The sequence below is a fragment of the Apium graveolens genome, chromosome 8 (assembly GCF_009905375.1).
Source record: "Apium graveolens cultivar Ventura chromosome 8, ASM990537v1, whole genome shotgun sequence".
Classification (NCBI taxonomy): domain Eukaryota; kingdom Viridiplantae; phylum Streptophyta; class Magnoliopsida; order Apiales; family Apiaceae; genus Apium; species Apium graveolens.
The window spans coordinates 38,553,802-38,573,626 of NC_133654.1; the positions used below are offsets into that span (position 1 = coordinate 38,553,802).

The 19,825-nt window shown below is 35.0% G+C and overlaps 1 protein-coding gene across 6 annotated transcripts; it reads right to left on the minus strand.

Moving 5' to 3' along the window:
- Positions 1 to 13,694: 13,694 nt before the first annotated feature.
- On the minus strand, positions 13,695 to 18,529 carry LOC141678749 (putative trehalose-phosphate phosphatase F). Of its 6 annotated transcripts, XM_074485124.1 has the most exons (14): positions 18,412 to 18,487; positions 17,888 to 18,018; positions 16,498 to 16,624; positions 15,930 to 16,416; positions 15,689 to 15,829; positions 15,532 to 15,603; positions 15,275 to 15,406; positions 15,103 to 15,159; positions 14,907 to 15,008; positions 14,713 to 14,790; positions 14,495 to 14,564; positions 14,291 to 14,382; positions 14,117 to 14,209; positions 13,695 to 13,977 (listed from the first exon to the last, which is right to left on the minus strand). In XM_074485124.1, the coding sequence occupies exons 4-14, from the start codon at positions 16,224 to 16,226 to the stop codon at positions 13,924 to 13,926; spliced, it is 1,188 nt and encodes a 395-aa protein (XP_074341225.1). In that variant the 5' UTR covers positions 16,227 to 16,416; positions 16,498 to 16,624; positions 17,888 to 18,018; positions 18,412 to 18,487; the 3' UTR covers positions 13,695 to 13,923. The 6 variants fall into 6 exon arrangements, with proteins under 6 accessions (XP_074341225.1, XP_074341224.1, XP_074341223.1 ...); XM_074485123.1 differs by lacking the exon at positions 17,888 to 18,018 and having other exon boundaries at positions 18,412 to 18,529; XM_074485122.1 differs by lacking the exons at positions 17,888 to 18,018; positions 18,412 to 18,487 and adding an exon at positions 17,182 to 17,858.
- Positions 18,530 to 19,825: the final 1,296 nt, after the last annotated feature.

Below are 19,825 nucleotides of genomic sequence, written 5' to 3' on the forward strand. Positions count from 1 at the left end.
AATGTTGTTTTGCCTGACAAAGGACAGTTCTACAAGTATGCCGGGCCCAACCAAGTTTGGGTTCCGAAGAAGGGGTAATCCAATTGTGTTGCAGGGCATTAAAACAGGTGAAACCGGAAGTGTGGATTCTTGACAGTGGATCATCAAGACATATGACCGGAGATAGAGTCCTGCTATCAAATGTGGATTGAGAAAGCTGGCCCCCTGGTTACCTTTGGAGATAACAACAAAGGTTTATCCGAGGGATATGGCTGTTTGCAAGCTGGGAATGTTATCATTGAAAATTTTGTATAGTGTGCTAGGTTATTATCAGGAAGCATCATCTAACATATAGCACCAGTGACGAGACTTGAGAATATTACGACATATCAGGCACCTGCTGCACATTATACTTGGAATTGGACTCTAGTAAGATGTGTACAAGTGTACTCCTGGTTGGTGAGTCAAAAGAGGAAGTCAATGCACCACAGTTCATGGACTTTGCAGCTGCAGATCTATTGGACTATGCAATCTCTTCTTCACAATCTCACTTCAGGTTGGTATGAACTAGTGTACTACTCAAGCAATCGTCAAGAACATGGTATGGCACTCTAACTGAAGTTATTGTTTAATATGAACTAGTAGAGTCGTCATATTTTTAACTCTCTTATCATTAGGCACAATCATATTGTTTTATATGTGCAGTGATATATTGTTAATGCAACATAACAATTAGTATCTAAAGTACTTGACAAGTATCGGTCAATGATATGTTGTTAACATTATGTTGTAGATATTTGTAAGCTTTTGACATGAATGAGAATTACTTAGACTTTACCCTAAGTGATCAATGTTTTATCAAAAACTCATTCATATTGAAAAACAAAATCAAACTTCTTTCTACATTAGTGATTTCTTATTTCATGTAAAATCTTTTGAAATCACTATTGTAAATCATTTTCTCTCTATTACCTTATGTTCTGTGTTACAGGTTCAGTCTCCAATGATTTTCTTTCATTGACAGTCATGAGGTTGAAAACCCACAACGTCTATCCCAGACTGTAAAGACAATCATAAAAACAGAACCAACCAACACTCTCTTACCACTAAATATAGTATGAATGAGCGTGACGGAGATAGTGCCTTAGTGCACCACATAAGGAAGGTTCTGTAGTCAACCCAGTAGCTCTGTCTCCTACATAGATGAGTAGTATTTAAACCGAGACAACTGCTAGCCCCCTTACATCTTCTCAAAAAGATGTAATGGCTGAAAAGGCTCAAAAACAGTTACTAGATTCATTCTCTCAACAGGATGCGTCTATTGAAATTTGCCTGTCGGCCAAGGCATCCGATGTAGTGTCACCACTTCAAACATAAACAATTCTTGATGCACAAGGAGAGGTTACACACACAAAAGATGAGTTGACGGAAACAAGAGTTTTGACCATTTTAAGGTCAGATTCTATTGTTCAAGGTTCGTTAATGGACCAATTGCCTTTACAGGTGTTAGGAGAGGATACTGATCCAAAAGCCATATGTCAGTGGTCAGTGTCTACCTCCCCAGGCTTAAATGCCCTGGATGCATCTGCGGATAATGGATCTGACATAGGCGCAGATCGGCAACTTGTTGACAATGATTCAGATATTACCCGATGAGTCACAAGGAAATGTCTTCACAGACATTAGAAGGGAACTTTGATCTTTATGCTAAATTCTTTGGATCATTGTTTACCTTCCCAGAATTCAAATCTGGAACCTTAAAAGGGAAACTAGCAACTTGTAGATTATGACTCAGATTCATCTGACGAGTTCAACAAGGATGGGGATTTGCGAACTCCCATTGCACCACCTGTGACCTCCTTAAGGATGGATAAGGTGATTTTCCTTGCAGGTACAGCTGGATTATGGAGCTATAAGAGAAGAGTGATACACTTGTGAGAATGAGTGTAAACACGAGTGGAGAGAAGAGTGAAACACATGTGAGGTACACTAAACAGAATCACACACTCACAGTGAGGAAGAAAGAGAAACTTCTTGTTATTTCTTTTCCAACCAAGTGAAATATGAGAACTCCTTCAGACGATGGCATAAATTCCTTCTTTAAGGGGGAGATAAAAGCTTAAGTAATAGTTTGGAGAATTCCTCAACTAAGGGGGAGAAATAGCAGGGAGGAAGAAAAAGATGAAGCATATGTACACTACACCACACCATTGTTGTTTGTATCTACGGATCCTATTGTACGGGAGAGGTGGTAAACACAAGGTGATTTTCTAATAAGGGAAGAAGCTGTTTTCAAAAGGGGAGTACCATTGGTTTTTATCTGCGGATCCTATTGTACGGGAGAGGTGGTAAACGAAGGTGATCTTCTTTAATCAGTTGATTCTCATAGGGGGAGAAGCAAGAGAGATATGGGCTTCTCAAAAGGAAATGTGGTTGTACAAATGAAGATGGAACTACCTGAAGATATGTTCAGTCTAGAGGAACATCTACTTGGAATCTGGAAAATGTTAAATCTAGTCCAGAACTTTTCTACTATTTACTTTGCATTTCTTTTTATATCTTTTTCTTATTTGTTAGTTGAGTTATCCTCTAGGTATTTGTGTGTTATTGTCTAACAAACAAATAAGGGGAGATTGTAAGTCATATGTCATAGCCTATTTGTATATTCGAGGATTCAACTCAACTCAAATAAGAATGTAATAAGTAAATAGTGGATCTACCGTCAAAAGAGATCTCACAGAGTAATATCTGTCAAAGGATTTAAAAACAAGGTTCATCTACAGACTTGAGAAATTAATTCACTGGAAGAAGTTCAAGAAATTGATCATGCCTCAATGATATAAATCAAGAGTGTGGATTTAATCAAGTGACAGAGATCTCGTCAGAGTATCATTAATTACAAGGATTTAATCTGAAGAAAATCAAAGTATCAAAGTCAAGACATGAAGAAACGTCACGAAAGTTAGTCACTCATGAACCAGACAGTACATCGAGTGTCAACGTTGAAGTGGTGGAATTGATTCATAATTCTCAGTGATTTTCAGAAGATATTCAGAAGATTGGTTGCTGCTCAGGGTTAGTATTAATTCTCTATTAATTAATTAAGTCATATAATTTAATTAAGAAAATAAATTATATCTGGAAAGATTAATTTATTTTATTAATTAAATTAATTGATTAATTAATTCAGAATTAATATTAAGGATTTTCAGAATTTAAATTGGATTAAAAACAGTATTAAATCAGCAAGACAATTGAAAATGAACTAGCATGACAATCAGGATTGTCATACCGATTGTCATGCCAAGTCATTTCAATTGTCCTACCGAAAGTTCTACTGGGAAGGAGATAGTCTTGCTAGTTTAACTGATTATCATACCGAAAGTCATTGTAGTTCAATCAGATTGTCTTGCTAGTTCAATCCATTGTCCTACCGAAAGTCTTGCCAGCTATAGGATTGTCATTCCAGTTCAATTCAATTCTGTTGAATGAATTAAAAAGACACAGAAGCAGCAAAAAGAAAAATAATCATCCAATCAAGAACACAGAACTCGAGAACAAAGAAAAAGAAGCAGACACAAATATTTCATCTCATCTGCAACTTCAAGATCAATTTCTAGATTGTAAAGTTAAATCCAATCAACTAGAAATCTTTATCTTGTTCTTGTGTAACAATCTAGCGGATCAAAATCCCTAGAACTTAATCTCAAATTGTGTTTAGCATTTGATTCTAATTATTACAAAAATAGAAAAAGTTCATGTCGAATTTATTCTAGATTTGTGATAATTAATTTGAGATTAATTTCTTGTAATCGATACAGTTGTTGTAACACCTTTCAAGTTTAATAAAAGTTTTATTTAACTTGAATTTTGTTTCACATTTTTTTTATTCCGCATTTAATTCGATTATTTGGTATTGTTTGTATTCAACCCCCTTCTACAAACACATTGGGACCTAACAGATAAGACCATCACTCTCACCATTAAAGGTAAGGAATTCTGTATTAATAGTGATGTTATCAAAGCATGTTTCAAAATTCCTGATAATACTGTGACCTCACCACACACAGACACTCATATAGTTAATATGCTTAATTCCATAAACTATGCTCTCTCTACTTCTAAGTTAAGTGACATTAGGAGATTGGGTCTTAGGAAGGAATGGAGTTTCATGTGTGATGTAGTAACCAAGGTCTTTTCTGGTAAAATCAGTAATTTTGATTGTATCAATATTTCCATGCTTTACATGCTAGTTACAGATAAATTCTTCAATTTTAGTGACCTTGTTTTGTTTGAGTTGGGATTTAAATTAGGAGAGTTAAATAAGAGGGGTAAAAATGTTTATTATTCTAGATTTTTCATGATGTTAGCTAACCACCTCTCTGAGGAAATTGTACTTGAGAACCCAAACAACAAATTAGATTATTGGGTTCAAGAGAGAAGAATTATTGCAGATTTGAACAGGGCAAATCATCATAGAGAAGTGCCACTCTTCTATTTCCTTGTGATGGAAGCACCTCAGGTAAGTGAGGTAAGTTCATATGTCCCTACTATCCCAACCTCTCAAATTTCTTTGAATTCTAGTGTAGTAATGGCAACTGTGTCAATGACCCAACAGTTGCCTACCCAAGCTACTAAATCATCAAAATTTTCAAAATCCAAATCAAAGAAAGCCCCCTCTGGTATCTCCCAAAAGATGTCAGTTGTAAAATCTACCAAAACCAAAGAGGGGAGTGTGAAGGTGGGTAAGGTAGGTGAGGGACAGGGTGAACATAAAAGAAACCCTAAGAATAAGTATGGAGAGTTGAGTGGTTCCCAGCCTAGCTACACTGCAGTTTCCCAACAAACTGCAGTAATTAATAAGGATAAAAGCTCATTTCTAGTTGCATCCTCCCAAAAGGATGTGGCTATTGAACAAAGCTCTCAGCCAAGAGCATAGGCCAAAAGGGTAAGGGACACTAGCTCACTCCAAACTTATGCCAGAAAGAAGAAATCCAAAACCTTTGGGGATGCACAGGGTTCACACACTGTGCAAATTGGTGCTAAAGACACAGTTACAGCACCTTCACAAATTCAGCTTGATGTGGCTCCAATAAATGTGGAGTCACTGCCAAAATCATTAGTAATAGGAGCATCTCAAACACCAAATTCTCCAAAAAACTCTCTGGATGTGGACATGATCAACACATCAATTCCTGATTCCCCTTCTTTAACTTTATTGGGGAAGCCAAAATCTACTACAAGTGAGCATCATCTTTTGGATGATTTGTTGGCTCACTTGCCAATTCTTTCAGGAACTGTTGAAACATCTGTGCCCAAAATCTCATTAATCAGCACAGAGTCCACAATAGTTTCAATTCCAAGTTCATTCATTTCTACTCTCTCGATGGATATTTCTCATCCGTCGAGTAGTGATTGTATCCCGACGGATAAGCTTAACAGCATTTATCCGTCGGATAGTCAAACTGCTAACCCGATGGATATTCCTCATCCGTCGGGTGTCTCTGCACAACTTCAAATTTCATCTATTATCTCAAGTGCAGAAGACTTAGTGGTTGTATAGTCACTCTTAGGATTGAGGGAAGAGAGTGTTATGAGTGAGAGTCTGGGTTGCTCCCAGGAAAAAGGAGAGAAAAAGAGTGACAATATGCAATCCATTTCTTCAGGATTGGCAAAAGAGAGTGAGAGGAGTCCCACCTTAGATGGTGAAGGTGAGGGTGTGAGGGTGGGAAGCCAGGGTGAGACCCTGATGCAACAAAAGAGAGAACAAGAGAGAAATGCAGGTACGGGAGCTATAAGGATGGATGTCATTGCTAGTGAGTTAATGAATGTCCAGGATGCAGACATGGAGGGACTATCTCAACAATCTCAAGCTGCTATAGATTCCACCTCCCTTGATGCTGAGGCATTTACTCACCCTGTTCCAGCTTATCAACTTCTAGATGAACAGGGCAATGACAATGCAGAAAGGATGCTCAATTTGATGTATACCACTCAGTCAATGCTAAGAGCTAAGGATGCCATCACAGCTTTGCCCTCTACAGCTGGTGATGTTGATTATGAGACTGGTGGTTCAGCAGATTTCTTTGGAGATGAAGGTGGAGATAGTGAAGAAGAGCCATTGGACATAGGGGGAGAAGTAGGTTCCAGTTCAAGATCAGGCATGCCATCATGGACATTTTCAAAACATTGTGATGAACACTACTTCAAGACAACCCTAATCCAACTCATAAATCAGACAAATTTTTCTCTTCAAACCACTACAAATGCCAACACCAAAAAGCTCCTTCAAGCACATCTTGCTTCTCTGCAACTACAACAAATTCAAGGCTTCCAACATGCTAGAGATATCAACACCATCAAGGGTGATAATGATGAGATGAAAAAGGCTATTTCTGACAAGATGGACTCTAAGCTTCCAGAAGCTACAATGCTTGCATCAAGAGACAACTCAGGAAAAATTATGATCTTGCCACAAAGATAGATGCCTTAGATATAAGAATGTCAACTATGGAAGCATCTCTAACAGCCATTCATCTTCATCAAGCTCAACAAATAGACTTGCTTCAGAAACTGGTGGTTGCACAAACCTCCTCTTCTACTCAACTTGATGATAACAAAAAGGGGGAGAAAGGACCAAGTGAGGGGGAGAAGCTTCAAATTCAAATCAGTAAAGTAATTGTGCCTGCAATTGCTTTCACCAAGCCACCAGTAACAGACCGTATTGATCTGATCAATGCAGCAGCAACCAATTTAAGAGAAGCTGAAAAGGAGCAGTTGAAGCCAATCAACTGGGAGAAAATTGATGAGGACATACAAAAGAAGTTTGGGCTAGTAAAGGAGCCAGTAAAGTCAGCCATTCATCACTCTCAAGTCAAGCAGATTTATGTGAATGAAATGAGCATGAACTATCTGGAAAGAGGACAGCCATCATGCATCAAATCTCCAAAAGCTGAAATTATTCTTAAGCCAAGGGTGAACTATCCAAAATCATCATTCAAGAACCTTTTGGATACAGTATATGAGACACCTAAGCCTGATGAGAAGAAGCTTCTATCAAGATCAATTTCCATCTACAAGGATCCAGCTGATTCAGCCTTAAAAAGGAGAATTGCTAAAGTTTTCAGGAATGTGAAAGAAATCTGTGTGGTGGCTGGACATCCTCAATTTGCTCAAGCAAAGAGAGAAGAAAAGGCAAGATTGAAGCAGGAAAAGAAACAAGCCATTCTAAATGCCAAAAAGGCTAAGCAAAAGAAAGAGCGAGCTGCTATCTTGGCCAAGCTACAAGCTGTGAAACCAACACAACATATTCCTGCTCAGCCATCTGAAATCACTGAATCTCAAGATCCAAAGAAGCAAGTTGAATCACAACAGAAGAAATCTCAGAGATACAAGGAATTGGCCAAAAGAACCAAAAGGAAATTGAACTTTGTTGGTAAAGAATTGGAGGATCAGTTTCCCAAGGAATCCACTCCAACTACAATTCAAGCATCAAAACCCTCTGTGGTATTTGAATACATCAAGGTGGTGAATCCTTACAGGAATATTCATGGTGAACCTATTGTGCCTAAGGATGAACCAATAGACGGGGAGAGCCTACCAATTCCTGACTTCAATCTGCCAATCCTTAATAAGCCAAAGAGAACAAAGTCAAGAGCAGTCAAGAAAGTGAAGTTGTCACCTCTCAAATCCAAATCTCTAGTCAAAGCTCAACCTAAATCAACAAGAGAGATTACAGTACTTGTATGACATCAAGGAGTTCTCTGATCTAAATCTCTATCTAGATGAACTAGAAGAAGTGAGAGGGATTGATGCATACAGAAACCTACCTGAAAGGTTAGTTTTCAAGTACAAGGGAGGAAAGGAGATTCAATGGCCACTTCACAGGATCCTTCAAGAAAGTCAAGTTGTACTGATAAAGGTTTATTCATCTTTCAAGAAGAACTTTAGGTTCAATGTAACTGCAAGAAGATTGGTTCTAAAGAAGATTGAAGAACTGAGGAGTATTAGAGCTAAAGATGCACTCCCAAAGACTCTAATTATTCCTTACACAGGGAGAAGAGTGCATATAAGGCCCTACTGGCTGATGGAGTTCATGGATGACAAAGGAGTTAGAAGATTTTTCATATTAGAAGACCAACTGAGCATCTCTAGCAATGAGACTCTCTTGGAGATGCAAGAAAAGCTGAATCTCTCAGAATCTAATGAACTGGAATTCCACAGACAGCTCCAAAATCAGATAGAAGAAAACAACAGAAAGCTTGGAAAGAGATCCAGACCTTCAAGGAACTAGATAAATCTGCTCAGGCTAGAGGAGCACCTTGAAAATGACTGTGAGCTAAACTTTGTACATTTTGATTAAATGATGCACTTTACAGTTTTATCTACTTACTTCCAAAGTTGTATTTTTAGGGTGTTTTGTTATCATCAAGTTTCTCTTAATTTATGGCTACAATTCCAATAGACATAAATTGGGGGAGATTGTTATGTATATGTTGTGTACTTGATGATTTCATTAATAAAACACCTTGATAGATTTTACTTAGTGAAAAATGTAGCACTCGACGGATAAGGATTATAGTCCCGACGGATAACTCAATATAGTCCCAACGGATGATGATTTATTCTCCATCGAGTGAGTAGCTTATGTAACAATAAGTCTGTAGCACATTTCTGCATACACATTATTTAGACTCTGTAGTATTAATGTCATGTTGACTTTAACTAAATATGCAGAATAGGTTGATTAATTGTACATAGATGATGTCTTGTAATTCTGCATAAATGAAATGAAGCCAAGTGCCAGATTGCTACCCGACGGATAAACAACAATGTCATTCGATGGATGATCAACAAGACAACCCGACGGATGATCATGAACTCGACGGATGATCATGAACCCGACGGATAAAGAATTCAAACATCTGTTGACAGTGACAACACAGTCACATGCGTCGAGTGTATGCAAATGGAATGTGGTAGTCTATTCAACTGGATTTTAGAGAACAAAGAAGCATTGTCATTTCTATGCTATTATGAAGATATTCAAAGATGCTGGAATAGAGTAATGAAGTAGCATAGTATTAGACTTGATAGTTTTTGTTTTATTATCTTGTCTTATTGCTTTGTAATCTTGGTGATATATAAACCAAGCAGTAGCAGATAGAACAACTAACTAAGCAACCAAGAGAGAAATATTTGTAAGCTGTATTCTTAGCATTTCTCTACAATCTTAGTTGTTGTCAATTTGTAAGCAGTTGTGAGCTAATTGCTACACAGAGTTCTCTTGATATATTATATATCTCTGGTGGATACATTCAAATCCACCAGAAAGTTTTTAAAGACTTGTGTTTTTAATTACTTGTGTTTTGATTCATTTCAAGTTATTATTCTGCACTCTGCAAATCAATTCAAACTGATATATATATTTAATTTAGAACAATTTTATTTGTGAAAAAGTTTCAAGAATTCCATTCAACCCCCCTTCTGTAATTCTTGTTGCATTGTTAAGGGACTAACATCTTCTTCTCTTTTGATAAATATCTTCATCTTCTTTATTTTAGCCATTGATTATATATATATGCATTTCAATATTCTTAACATATTTTTAATCTTGATTGATTTATATAGTATGTAATAGCCTCTTTGTTTTTTACAATATGTGCTAATTTTTCATGTGTTTTAATCATTACTAACATTTATCTATTCTTCTTATGTAGAATTTATTCACTTGAGGTCAAGAAAATGGAAAAGCAATGAAGAAAATGAAGAAATTACAAAGAATGAAGAGAAAGGTTTCAACAATGATGAGAACTTCAAGATGATTAGTCTAAATTTTTAAAATATCTATTAATTGTTGTAATGAATTATTATTTCTAATATTGAACAATTAGAATGGAGGTTTAAATTTAACTTCTTATGTTATAATTGTGATATGCTCGGATTATGATTTATGATGCAATTTTCAATTTTAGTTATTGTTGCATGCTTATGATTTAGATATTAATTTATGTGTAATTTGTTCTTCATTGATATCAATAATTTATTTTTAAACATGCAGCATTTCCTACCACATTCAAGATATTTCCTACCATATTCAAACTAAACGGTGGTAAGGAATGGTTGGTAAGAAATGCTCGTATTCATGCCTTCTGACATAAAACCTGCCAATTGTTAATCAAAACCTACCAAATGTAGTAGGAAATAAGCACTCAAAGTCTATCAATTCTGGTAGAAAAAAGGACTTGCATCTGTCAACTGCCACGTAGCAGGACACGTGGCAAGATACATGGATGGATCCACATGCCAACTCATCAACTGGGTCCCAATTTCTGTGATGTGGCAGCTGACATGGAAGGAGACGTGGCCGACCATGTGGCATGCCACCTGGGCAACCACTTGGGAAGTGGGGCCATTTGAGATACATGCACCAATTCCTACCAAGTAGCATCTCCGACCTGAGCATTTCCCACCGAGCTACTTGGTAGGACTTGATCTTTCTTCTACCAGATTATGACCATTTTCTACCAAATTCATGGTAGGAAATGGACGTTTTTCTTGTAGTGTCTTGTGGTATAATCTGCCACCCAACAATAGAAATAAAACCCGGGATTACATAATCAAATTATATAGAATTATTGGGGTGTACTTTTTCACCCTCAAAGTATAACAAATGTAACGATTAACCCTTATAGCGTTACAACTCGAATGGTCAAATATCTTTTTTGCTCCTCCAATTTTTTACTGTAACAGTATAAAAGGCTAAAGGGCATGAAAATACATATTTTGGGGGTCGAAAAATATGCTCGTAGTAATCATGATTTATGGGTATAAACGCATATATTTTAAGGGTCAAAAGATTAAGATGTCCTTTTTATAATTATGGATCGGGATGATCGAAAAAGTGGGGCGGTGGCCCTAACTGTCACTTTGGGTGAAAAATGATTCAAATTATCACTTCTGAAAATAATGGTCCAAAATATCCCCTTTTCACGCTATTTAGTTCAGCATTTTGGCAAAACGTGACTTTGTCTGGCATTTTAGTTTTTTTTTGTTATTTTTCTTTTATTTTTGACATAACGTGAGTCAACTAGCATTAAGGCATTTTAGTTTTTTTTTGTTATTTTTCTTTTATTTTTGACATAACGTGAGTCAACTAGCATTAAGGCTTTTTAACTTTTTTTTTCCTTTTTTTCCATGTTATCGTGAGATGGTGTAAAGTTTTGGCACTAAAACACTATATCATGTACCGTTTTGACCCCAAAATACTAGTTCATTTAATGTTTAACATATATTTTTTTATAAAAAAAATTCAAATAAAAAATTGGTAAATCCTAAAATAATAAAAAAAAAATTTAAATTGTTTATAATACCCAGAAGGGGATCGGTTAAACGTAAAATGTTAAAAATTATTAAATTATATTACACCCTTAAATTTTAAAATTATTTAATTTAAAGTTAATAGGGTTTAGAATCCTAAGTCCTAAACTCTAAATCGATGTAACATTTATTAATTTCTTTTTTTAATATTTTTAGAACTCAAAAGGGAATTTGTGACCCTAAAATGTTAAAAATTGTTAAATGATATACTCTTACATTTTAAAATTATTAAGTAAAAAGAAAATATCAAAAACGTAAGATTATGTGTTGTTTCCGATACATTAAACAATACACCAAAAGAAACTCAAAATAACCAAAAAAACAAAAATGGTCGTAAGTTACTTGGCATTAAAAAATTTTAAAAAAAAAAATAAAACGTTAGAACGCTACACTATGTAGCGTCTTTGAATTACATTTTAGGTCTTAATTTTAATTTCAAAAGTGATCATTTGAATATTTTTTACCTCACAATGATATTTTTATCCGTTTCTCGAAAAAAGTGCACAAGTTGATGATCAACAACATGATCGTGGAAATTCTGGAAGAAATTCTGATCGAAGAACCATATATGTTATCCAATGCAAAGTTTGAGGTGGAAAAACTTGACGACATACCAGTTTTAAACCTACTATTGTTATGTCCAGATGTTTTTGTTAGCAAATTTACAACACTTTCGAATGGTTTTTGAGTATTTCTACGACACTTTTAAAGGTCGCATTTATTTATCTTTTTAATCATTAAATCAGCCTAATTTGTGAATTTGTCCTGTCTCAATTCAGGCTTGTTTCAATTTATACATTTAAGAAAATGTTAAATCAGAGCTCGTTTTTAACATTCAGAGCAAATAGGTTATGAAAAGACTAAACTGCCCTCCTGAATGTACAACAATAATCCCTGAAAAATTTAATGTGAGGGTACTACCGCCTTTTCACAGCATATTTGCTCTGAAAGTTAAAAAAGAGCTCTGGATTTAACATTTCTCTACGTTCTAATTGTTGACGTAGTAAAATTGGGCTCAGCTCACCTGAAATCCTACCTCTAATTCTTGTTAGAGGCCTACAGCATGTCGATTGGTTCTAATCAAATTACTACAATGAACAAATGAGTTGTAAGAGAGAGCATGACGATTGTAAGTATGAACACAAATCATCAACTGAGCAATTAGAACGTTCTAACATAATGGTTAGAGGAACAAATCATAGAATACAAAGAATACATGGACAGTAATTAACAAGCAGGATGTGTGTGTGTGTGTGTGTGTGAATACTCATAATATCAGTAGATTTAGAAGACTGAAATTGTTTGACTATATTCTCGATAGATATTCTTTGGCTTAATATGATAATAGACAAATAGATAGATTATCTAAGAAAGGTAAATAAAGACAATGTCGAACAGGAACAAAAAATATCAATCATCTCTCATGTAGATCTCTCTGTTACAATCTATATTACTAGACAGATTAACTTTTTGTGCCAAAGATTGCAGTTCAAAATTCAATGTGATTCAATAGCTAATAAGCATACTTAATTATTGTGCATACTCTTAAGAATAACATGATGAACAAAACTGTAAAATTGGTGAACAAAATTTCAACTATTTAAAGAAAACGGCAAATTATGAGACTAACTTGGGTTATAAGATTAAAAACGATTCGTCTTGAACAAATTAAAAGCAGCACTGAATCACTTAGAAATTCGGAAGGTGAGCTGAGTTTGTAAAGTTTTTGTCTGAATGGTGAGAAATGAACAAGGTGTTAGAAAAACAAAATTTGTAACAATAACTAGAGCGGCATAAACAATATATTTTCCTGAAGTTGCACTCTAGATTCAAACTATGGCTCATTCCTTCCGATAACAAAAGGAATGAGAATTCCTCACTTCTACCTATTTCTATTGACCAAGGAAGTCATGCATGTATATCATATACTGCACTTGCGTTGCATATTGTCTCCCTAATGCATATTCAAAACATGAGTAAATTCTCGTCAGTCATCACCAAGTAATTTCTGGTATATGTCTTCCTAATAAGTATGCGGGAGAGATTCCCATCACTAATGATTCGTATACTTAATTTAACTCCTTAAACATGTAATAGTTATGTCCAACTCCGGTATGTTCTACTTTAACTCGAAACCCAGTTTGCTGGATTTGTTATAGTTATGTCCAAATCCCACATATTCAGTCTCCTTCATCCCCGGGTTTCTGGATCAAAATCCAGATCCTTGTTGCACTGGCAATTGTGTTGTTTATGACACAATTTAAACAACATTCAGTACCAAAACAAAAAATGCAAAGAGTCTCAACTTTTCATGCATAATCATCCGCAAAAAATAATTAATTTCTAAATTCCTCTGAAAATTAATTCAACAGATTGAGAGAATCTAACCATTTCGAAAGAAGCAAGTTTCCTATTGCACACAAAAGATTCTTGAAAACATTGAATGCAATCTTAAATAGACTTTACTGCTTTATTATAGTACACATAAAACAAGCATAGATAATTATTTCGCTAGTAAACTAACAACGTCTCATTGCAAACATTCCTTTCATAGTATCTACGCACCTAGAGCATGCTCCTCTCCTTCCATCGGACAAGGGACTTGAGGAATTTCTTTACCTGTTTATAAAAATCAGTTCGACCTTTTAGAAGATTTAGCTGATATGCTTCACAAACAAAGATTACTTGAAATTTGATACGGGAAAGATAACAAGATAATATGAACATACAAAGTTATAAGATATAAACATGTGTATACCTCCTCAGGGTCCTTGAGCGAGAAAAAGGCGTTGCTCTCTTTCGGAGTAGAAGATACAAGAACACCATAACCCCTGTTACCTTGTCTCAGTACCTAGTCAAGTAGACATCAAGAAGTTAGGTTCTCGCTCATCATCAGATACGAAAATACAATAGTAACTAAGTCTTTCTCTACCACAAAGCTGCCGCATACCCTGAATGCATCTTCATCTGTCATGTCATCTCCAATATAAATAGGAAGCACATCTTCACTATTACCGAGATCTGCTAGATAAGATTATCATGTTCATCAGATAAATTAAATTTATAAGTAACAGAAAGAATAAGGGGAAAACGATGCAATTACATAACAACTGGATTGGAACTAAGTAGAGCTTACTCATTGATTCAAGCAAAAATTCAACAGCTTTCCCTTTATTCCAGTCAATCACAGGGCGAACTTCTAAAACCTATGGAGATGAAAGAAGTCCCGGTAAATAAAAGCTTAAACCAGAGCTTACATGGAAATAAGATGATACATGGAAATAAGATGATACAATACAGACTGTGAATATAGAAACATCATTATAGATGTAAGTCATGTAACTATGTAATTACCTTTCGCCCGTGAGTTAGTCGTAATCGAGGGTAATCTTTTAACACATCATGCACACGCTGTGCAACTGTCTCCCAACTCTGCATTTCATAAGGTGGAAGAAAAGAAAAACTACTTTAAAACTACTAAACATGAGAATCAGAGAACATATGTTAAGAATTATAAATGTATTTTCGGGAAGTTGAGCACTCCTCACCTTCTCATCTACGTTACGATAGTGTACAGATGCACAAAATTTGTGATTCTCAACTATCGCACCAGTTATGTCGCTAGTAATTTTGACAAGGGTTCTAAAAACCTGAAGGTAAAAAGAAAAAAAAATCACAAAGTTACAGGTATGAGTAGTATTATTTTTTGAAAGTGTCAGGATTGCTGGATGAACAGCAGTTCACCTCGTCGATCATAGGCAAAAATTCTCTAGCAGGCTGGAAGAGATTAACCTCCTTGTCCTGCACGCATTACTACCCCGACTGAGTAACAGACCATGTTGTAAGACTAAACAAATGTAAAGGATCACAAGTACGCTGCATTAGATGCAAAAAAAAATTAGCGTAAATCACAAACCTGCTGGTCAGCAAATTTGACAGGATTTATATGGTCAATGGATGCTGTAGCGGTGTCTCTAACAGGAAATTTAATGTCCAAACCATGACTACCAGCGTAGTAGAGTTCTGTTAATCCTACCAACTCAGAGACCTGCAGATTCAGCAGTCAGAAAATAGATACTTTTCTAAACTGAATACAATAAATGTCGCACTACTAAAACTAAATATTAGTAAATTTAAAACCGTAGTAGGACAATTAAAGCTAAATCAAACTACCATGTCACGCCTTCTTCCACTTATGATTGCTGTTGGAAAATGCTTTGCAAGGCTCTTAACAGCATAACGCATCTGGAAAAGAAAATATTGATTTCATTATCCATATACAGCTGGTAAAAATATTTATGTGATCCAAGGAATATAATTTGCCACTTACATCAGCAGACATGAAAGCACGATCAGGGTCATCTACTATAGGAGAAAGTGTACCATCATAATCTAGAAAAATAACTATCTTCTTATTCCTGGCATATTCTATGATTTTCTCAAAAGAGGAAAGGGCCGATGGAAACTTGAGCTATAAAGAGATCAGAATACAGAAACAACAAGATAATTAACTTTTTGAGTCATCTACAGAATAACAAAGATATTGGAAATGAGAAAGGGTAGCTGCAGACCTGCCACGACCGATAAGCACACTCGCCATCATCCGAAGAAACCCCAACAAAGGGATCTTTTAGTATCTTCTTGCGAGGAGGCGAGGATGACTTCATAGCTTCAAGCCAACCATTGGAACGAACATCATCAAGCTTTGCCGGCTTCTTTCTTGGTATAGTCAGTATGGCAGACGAAAATGATGTTCCTGACTGCGAGTAAGGCATCAGACTAGAATGCAGGACTAGCCTGGACTTGCTTATTGAAGATGAAGAAGGATCCGCAAGGACAGGGGATGCTTTGGTTGTTTTCAAATCCATAGAATGCAGAAATATTTCAAGGATAACTATTATAAACGCTTAATATTCAAAGGCGCCTTTGTCGGAAGATATAGGAAGAACTAGAAAAAACCTTCTAACCAACCCTCTTGTCAATAAAAAACCACCTCTTTAATGTTTTTTTGTCACTGCTACTTGGAGAGAAGTCCATCAAATATGTAATACCAGCCCTCTGATAACACAACAAACATGTAAGTACATTTGTTCTTATTAGCATAAGAAAATCCTCAACACAGCAAGAAAACAAACAAACCTCATCTCCAGAGTTATATTGCATCTATACAAAGCAATGAAGCATTATTTCTTGAAGCTTACAGCAAAACCTGGTCAGTGTGTCCTCTGTAGCCAGCAAAAGGAACCAACTAAACTCTTTGCTTATCCTGGACACGAGAAAGGGAAAAATCATGAAGTTTAAATAAATTTTATAAAATTTGAATCCCATGGTGGCGTGATAAAATATTCATGTTCTATCTTCAAGAATAATTTATACACTGACATGTAAACTAAACAAAATGTAGTTTGGCACAGATGATAAAAGTACAAATTACAATTGATTTGTTCATGAATATTTTTCTCTCTCAGGTCCATAAAACTTTGTTGACCAAGAGTAAAGAACATGCAATTTAATGAAATCCTCAGTTTCCACACCAGGGTAAGCAATAAGTATTTACTAGCATATCAGGAACACTCGATGCAAAAGGTTTGGCACAAAAACCAATTGCATTGTCCAAATGTATCTGAAAACTGCTAACAGTTCTCTTTATCCAATGTATGACTTCAAAGATATGATTTCTTTTAATTTTAAACTCATCCAGAGTATTAAAAAGTTATATGAGATAAAATAAACTAACTGTATTCTTAGGCACATATTGATGATTTACTTCTAATTTACCAAGATATGATGCCAGTTAAAGATAAATTAATCTAGTAAATTGACCTTCCCATACAAGAAGTTTGATGAAGATGCTCTGTACATCTGGATTAACAAAGCTGCTTCGCAAATTTGGCAATGATCATAAGTTTGTAAGATCTTCACTTCTGTTATAACAAGTATGAACCAACTAGCGCCAAACAAGTTAGTCTATAGATACCCAAATCGGAAACCACCAGCAGATCGTGAAGAAAGGATATTTTTTGGAACTTAGGGGACATTTATCCCTTTTAGCTAATTTGGGTATCTTCTAGTCCAAATTTGGGTAAATAATCCTCAGAAGTACAGTACAACTCTATGATATAGAATAACTAGAAAACTATCCATAGGAGCTTAAGGCCGATTAAAATACCATAAAATTCAGCTACAGAATCAAAGTTTTATACATTAGGGGAGAGCAGCTGGGAAATCAAGTTAAAGACCATAAATAGATGCTGTTAACAAAGCGTAAGATTCGAAACACAGAATCCTATGGTCCTTACTATCTTCTCTTGGTAGAACCATATACTATATTTACCAGGGCACAGATTAAAATTTCAACATCTTATATATATACAGCAACCGACAAAATAGTATATTCTTAATCAAGACAATTCTTGTCATAATCAAATATAATATTTCTACTTATAAATACATAACAACAGTACTCACATGGGGTTCCCACAGCAAATCATAAAATAAACAGTATTCAATTGGGAAAAAGACCACTCACCATCAACAATCTAATGTAAATGCATATATAACTTATTACAAGAAAGGCAAAGTCAAGCAGCAACAAAACAGTAATTGACAAAAAAGTTCACAACTTTGCATGTCCAAAGTACAGACAGATCTTTTCCAGAACTACAAAAAGAAAAGGACAAAATCAAACAATAGAGAATCTTAAATCTGACATTTAAAAATCAACAATTAAAAAATTAAATTTATTAATTCAAGGATCTCTACAATAACAGCATTACATAACTCAATTACAATTAAAAAAAGACCAATTTTAAACATAAAAACTGCAAAAATATGTGTTGAAAATCACAAAATGAAATTGATATTCTTGTGTTCAATTAACCAAAGACCCGCCTTTCTATCAGATTAAACACATAATTTATGCTAAATTATCACAGCCCAGTTCAAGAAATGAACAAAAAAAAGGAGATGTGTGTAAGTAAAATGATGAATAAGAATATACACTACACATAAAAAAACAGAGTAGAAAATACATATGTGTGTAAATTTTATTACCTGAAAAAAACTACGGCAGGCAAATGGGAAATAGAGAGAAAGGAGAGAGAGAGAGAGAGAGAGAGAGGGGAAATAGAGGAAGGAAAATAGGTGGGTATTTATAGAGATTGATATGTCCCAAAAAGACGTGTCTAACAAGGTAACTGCTTTACCTATTTTTCTTCCCTTGTTTTCAGCCTGGAAACAAAGCCCTTTTCATGATATTTTTTTGAGTTAATTGTATTTTGTAAATAACATCTTTTGTTGAAAAATAAAAATGTATATTTATTTTAAAAAATACTGTTTACAATTCCTAAATTTCAATATTAAATATAATATGCATCTTTTTAATAATTATGTTAAAAATGTTTAAATTGGAATTCATCATATTATTTAAATAATTTTAATTTTTTTAAATTAAACTAAAATTTAGAATTTCAAACTATAAAAATAATATTAATGTCAATTATTTTATATTTTACATAATATAATTTTTAAAAAAATTAGGAAAATAAATACTTTTAGAACTTTATGATTATATATAATATATATTTTAATTCATAAATATATTTTAAGTATTTAAGGTTATGATTAATTTAGAGTATAACTAATAGAAAATGGCACGGTTTAGTTTACATAAACAAAGAAAAAACTAATAACATTCATCACAAAGGTTCCCATATAAATAAAAAGCATTATATAACTTAGTCTTGACTTTTGTCATGGTGTGAATGTTTTAGTCGTTTGGTTTAAAGTTTTGTCCTTGGTTATTCTTTGTCATAGTCGGTCTTTGTGAGTTATTTATGGCATATCAAAACAACGCTTTACATGAGATGGAGGAGAGTTTCGCCAAAGTTCGCCCGGAGGATGAGAAAAATGGAGGCTTATTGTATGCAGAGGTTGCAGAGGAGCCTTTATCTGAGATTGATGTTAGATGGTGCCTGGTGGGAAAATTTTTGACAGACTCTCCGGTGGATTTCCGGGCGATGTAACACAAAATGGCATCACTCTGGAAGCCAGGGCGGGGGGGTTTATATTAAATAAATTGACAGTATTAGGTTTATCTTCCAATTTTACCATGAGGTTGATATCAAGCAGGTGATCGATGGTAGCCCATGGACCTTTGGGGGGTTTTAGTTAGTTTTTGAGTGTATGAAGGCAGGGGATGATCCTCGATCTCTCATAATCAACAATCTTGATTTATGGGTACAACTTCATGGGATGAGTTCTGAGTTTATGTCGCAATGAGTGGTACAAGATATAGGGAATTATATCGGAAATTACATTGACTCTGGTGCCAATAATTTCATAGGGGTTTGGCGAGATTATTTACGAGTTCGTGTGTCAGTGCAACTAGATAAACCTTTGAAGAGAAGAATGAAATTGAAGAATTCTGAAGAGAATTGGTGTTGGGCTAATTTTCGCTATGAAGGAG

Bases quoted from the DNA above. Each gene is read 5' to 3' on its own strand.
- LOC141678749 (XM_074485123.1), bottom strand. From the start codon at position 16,226: ATGGATTTGAAAACAACCAAAGCATCCCCTGTCCTTGCGGATCCTTCT. The intron at 15,604-15,688 runs GTAAGTGGCAAA...TTTCTTTTCCAG, and splicing joins GTGCTTTCATGTCTGCTGAT to ATGCGTTATGCTGTTAAGAG. The intron at 15,407-15,531 runs GTAGTTTGATTT...CTGAATCTGCAG, and splicing joins GTGGAAGAAGGCGTGACATG to GTCTCTGAGTTGGTAGGATT.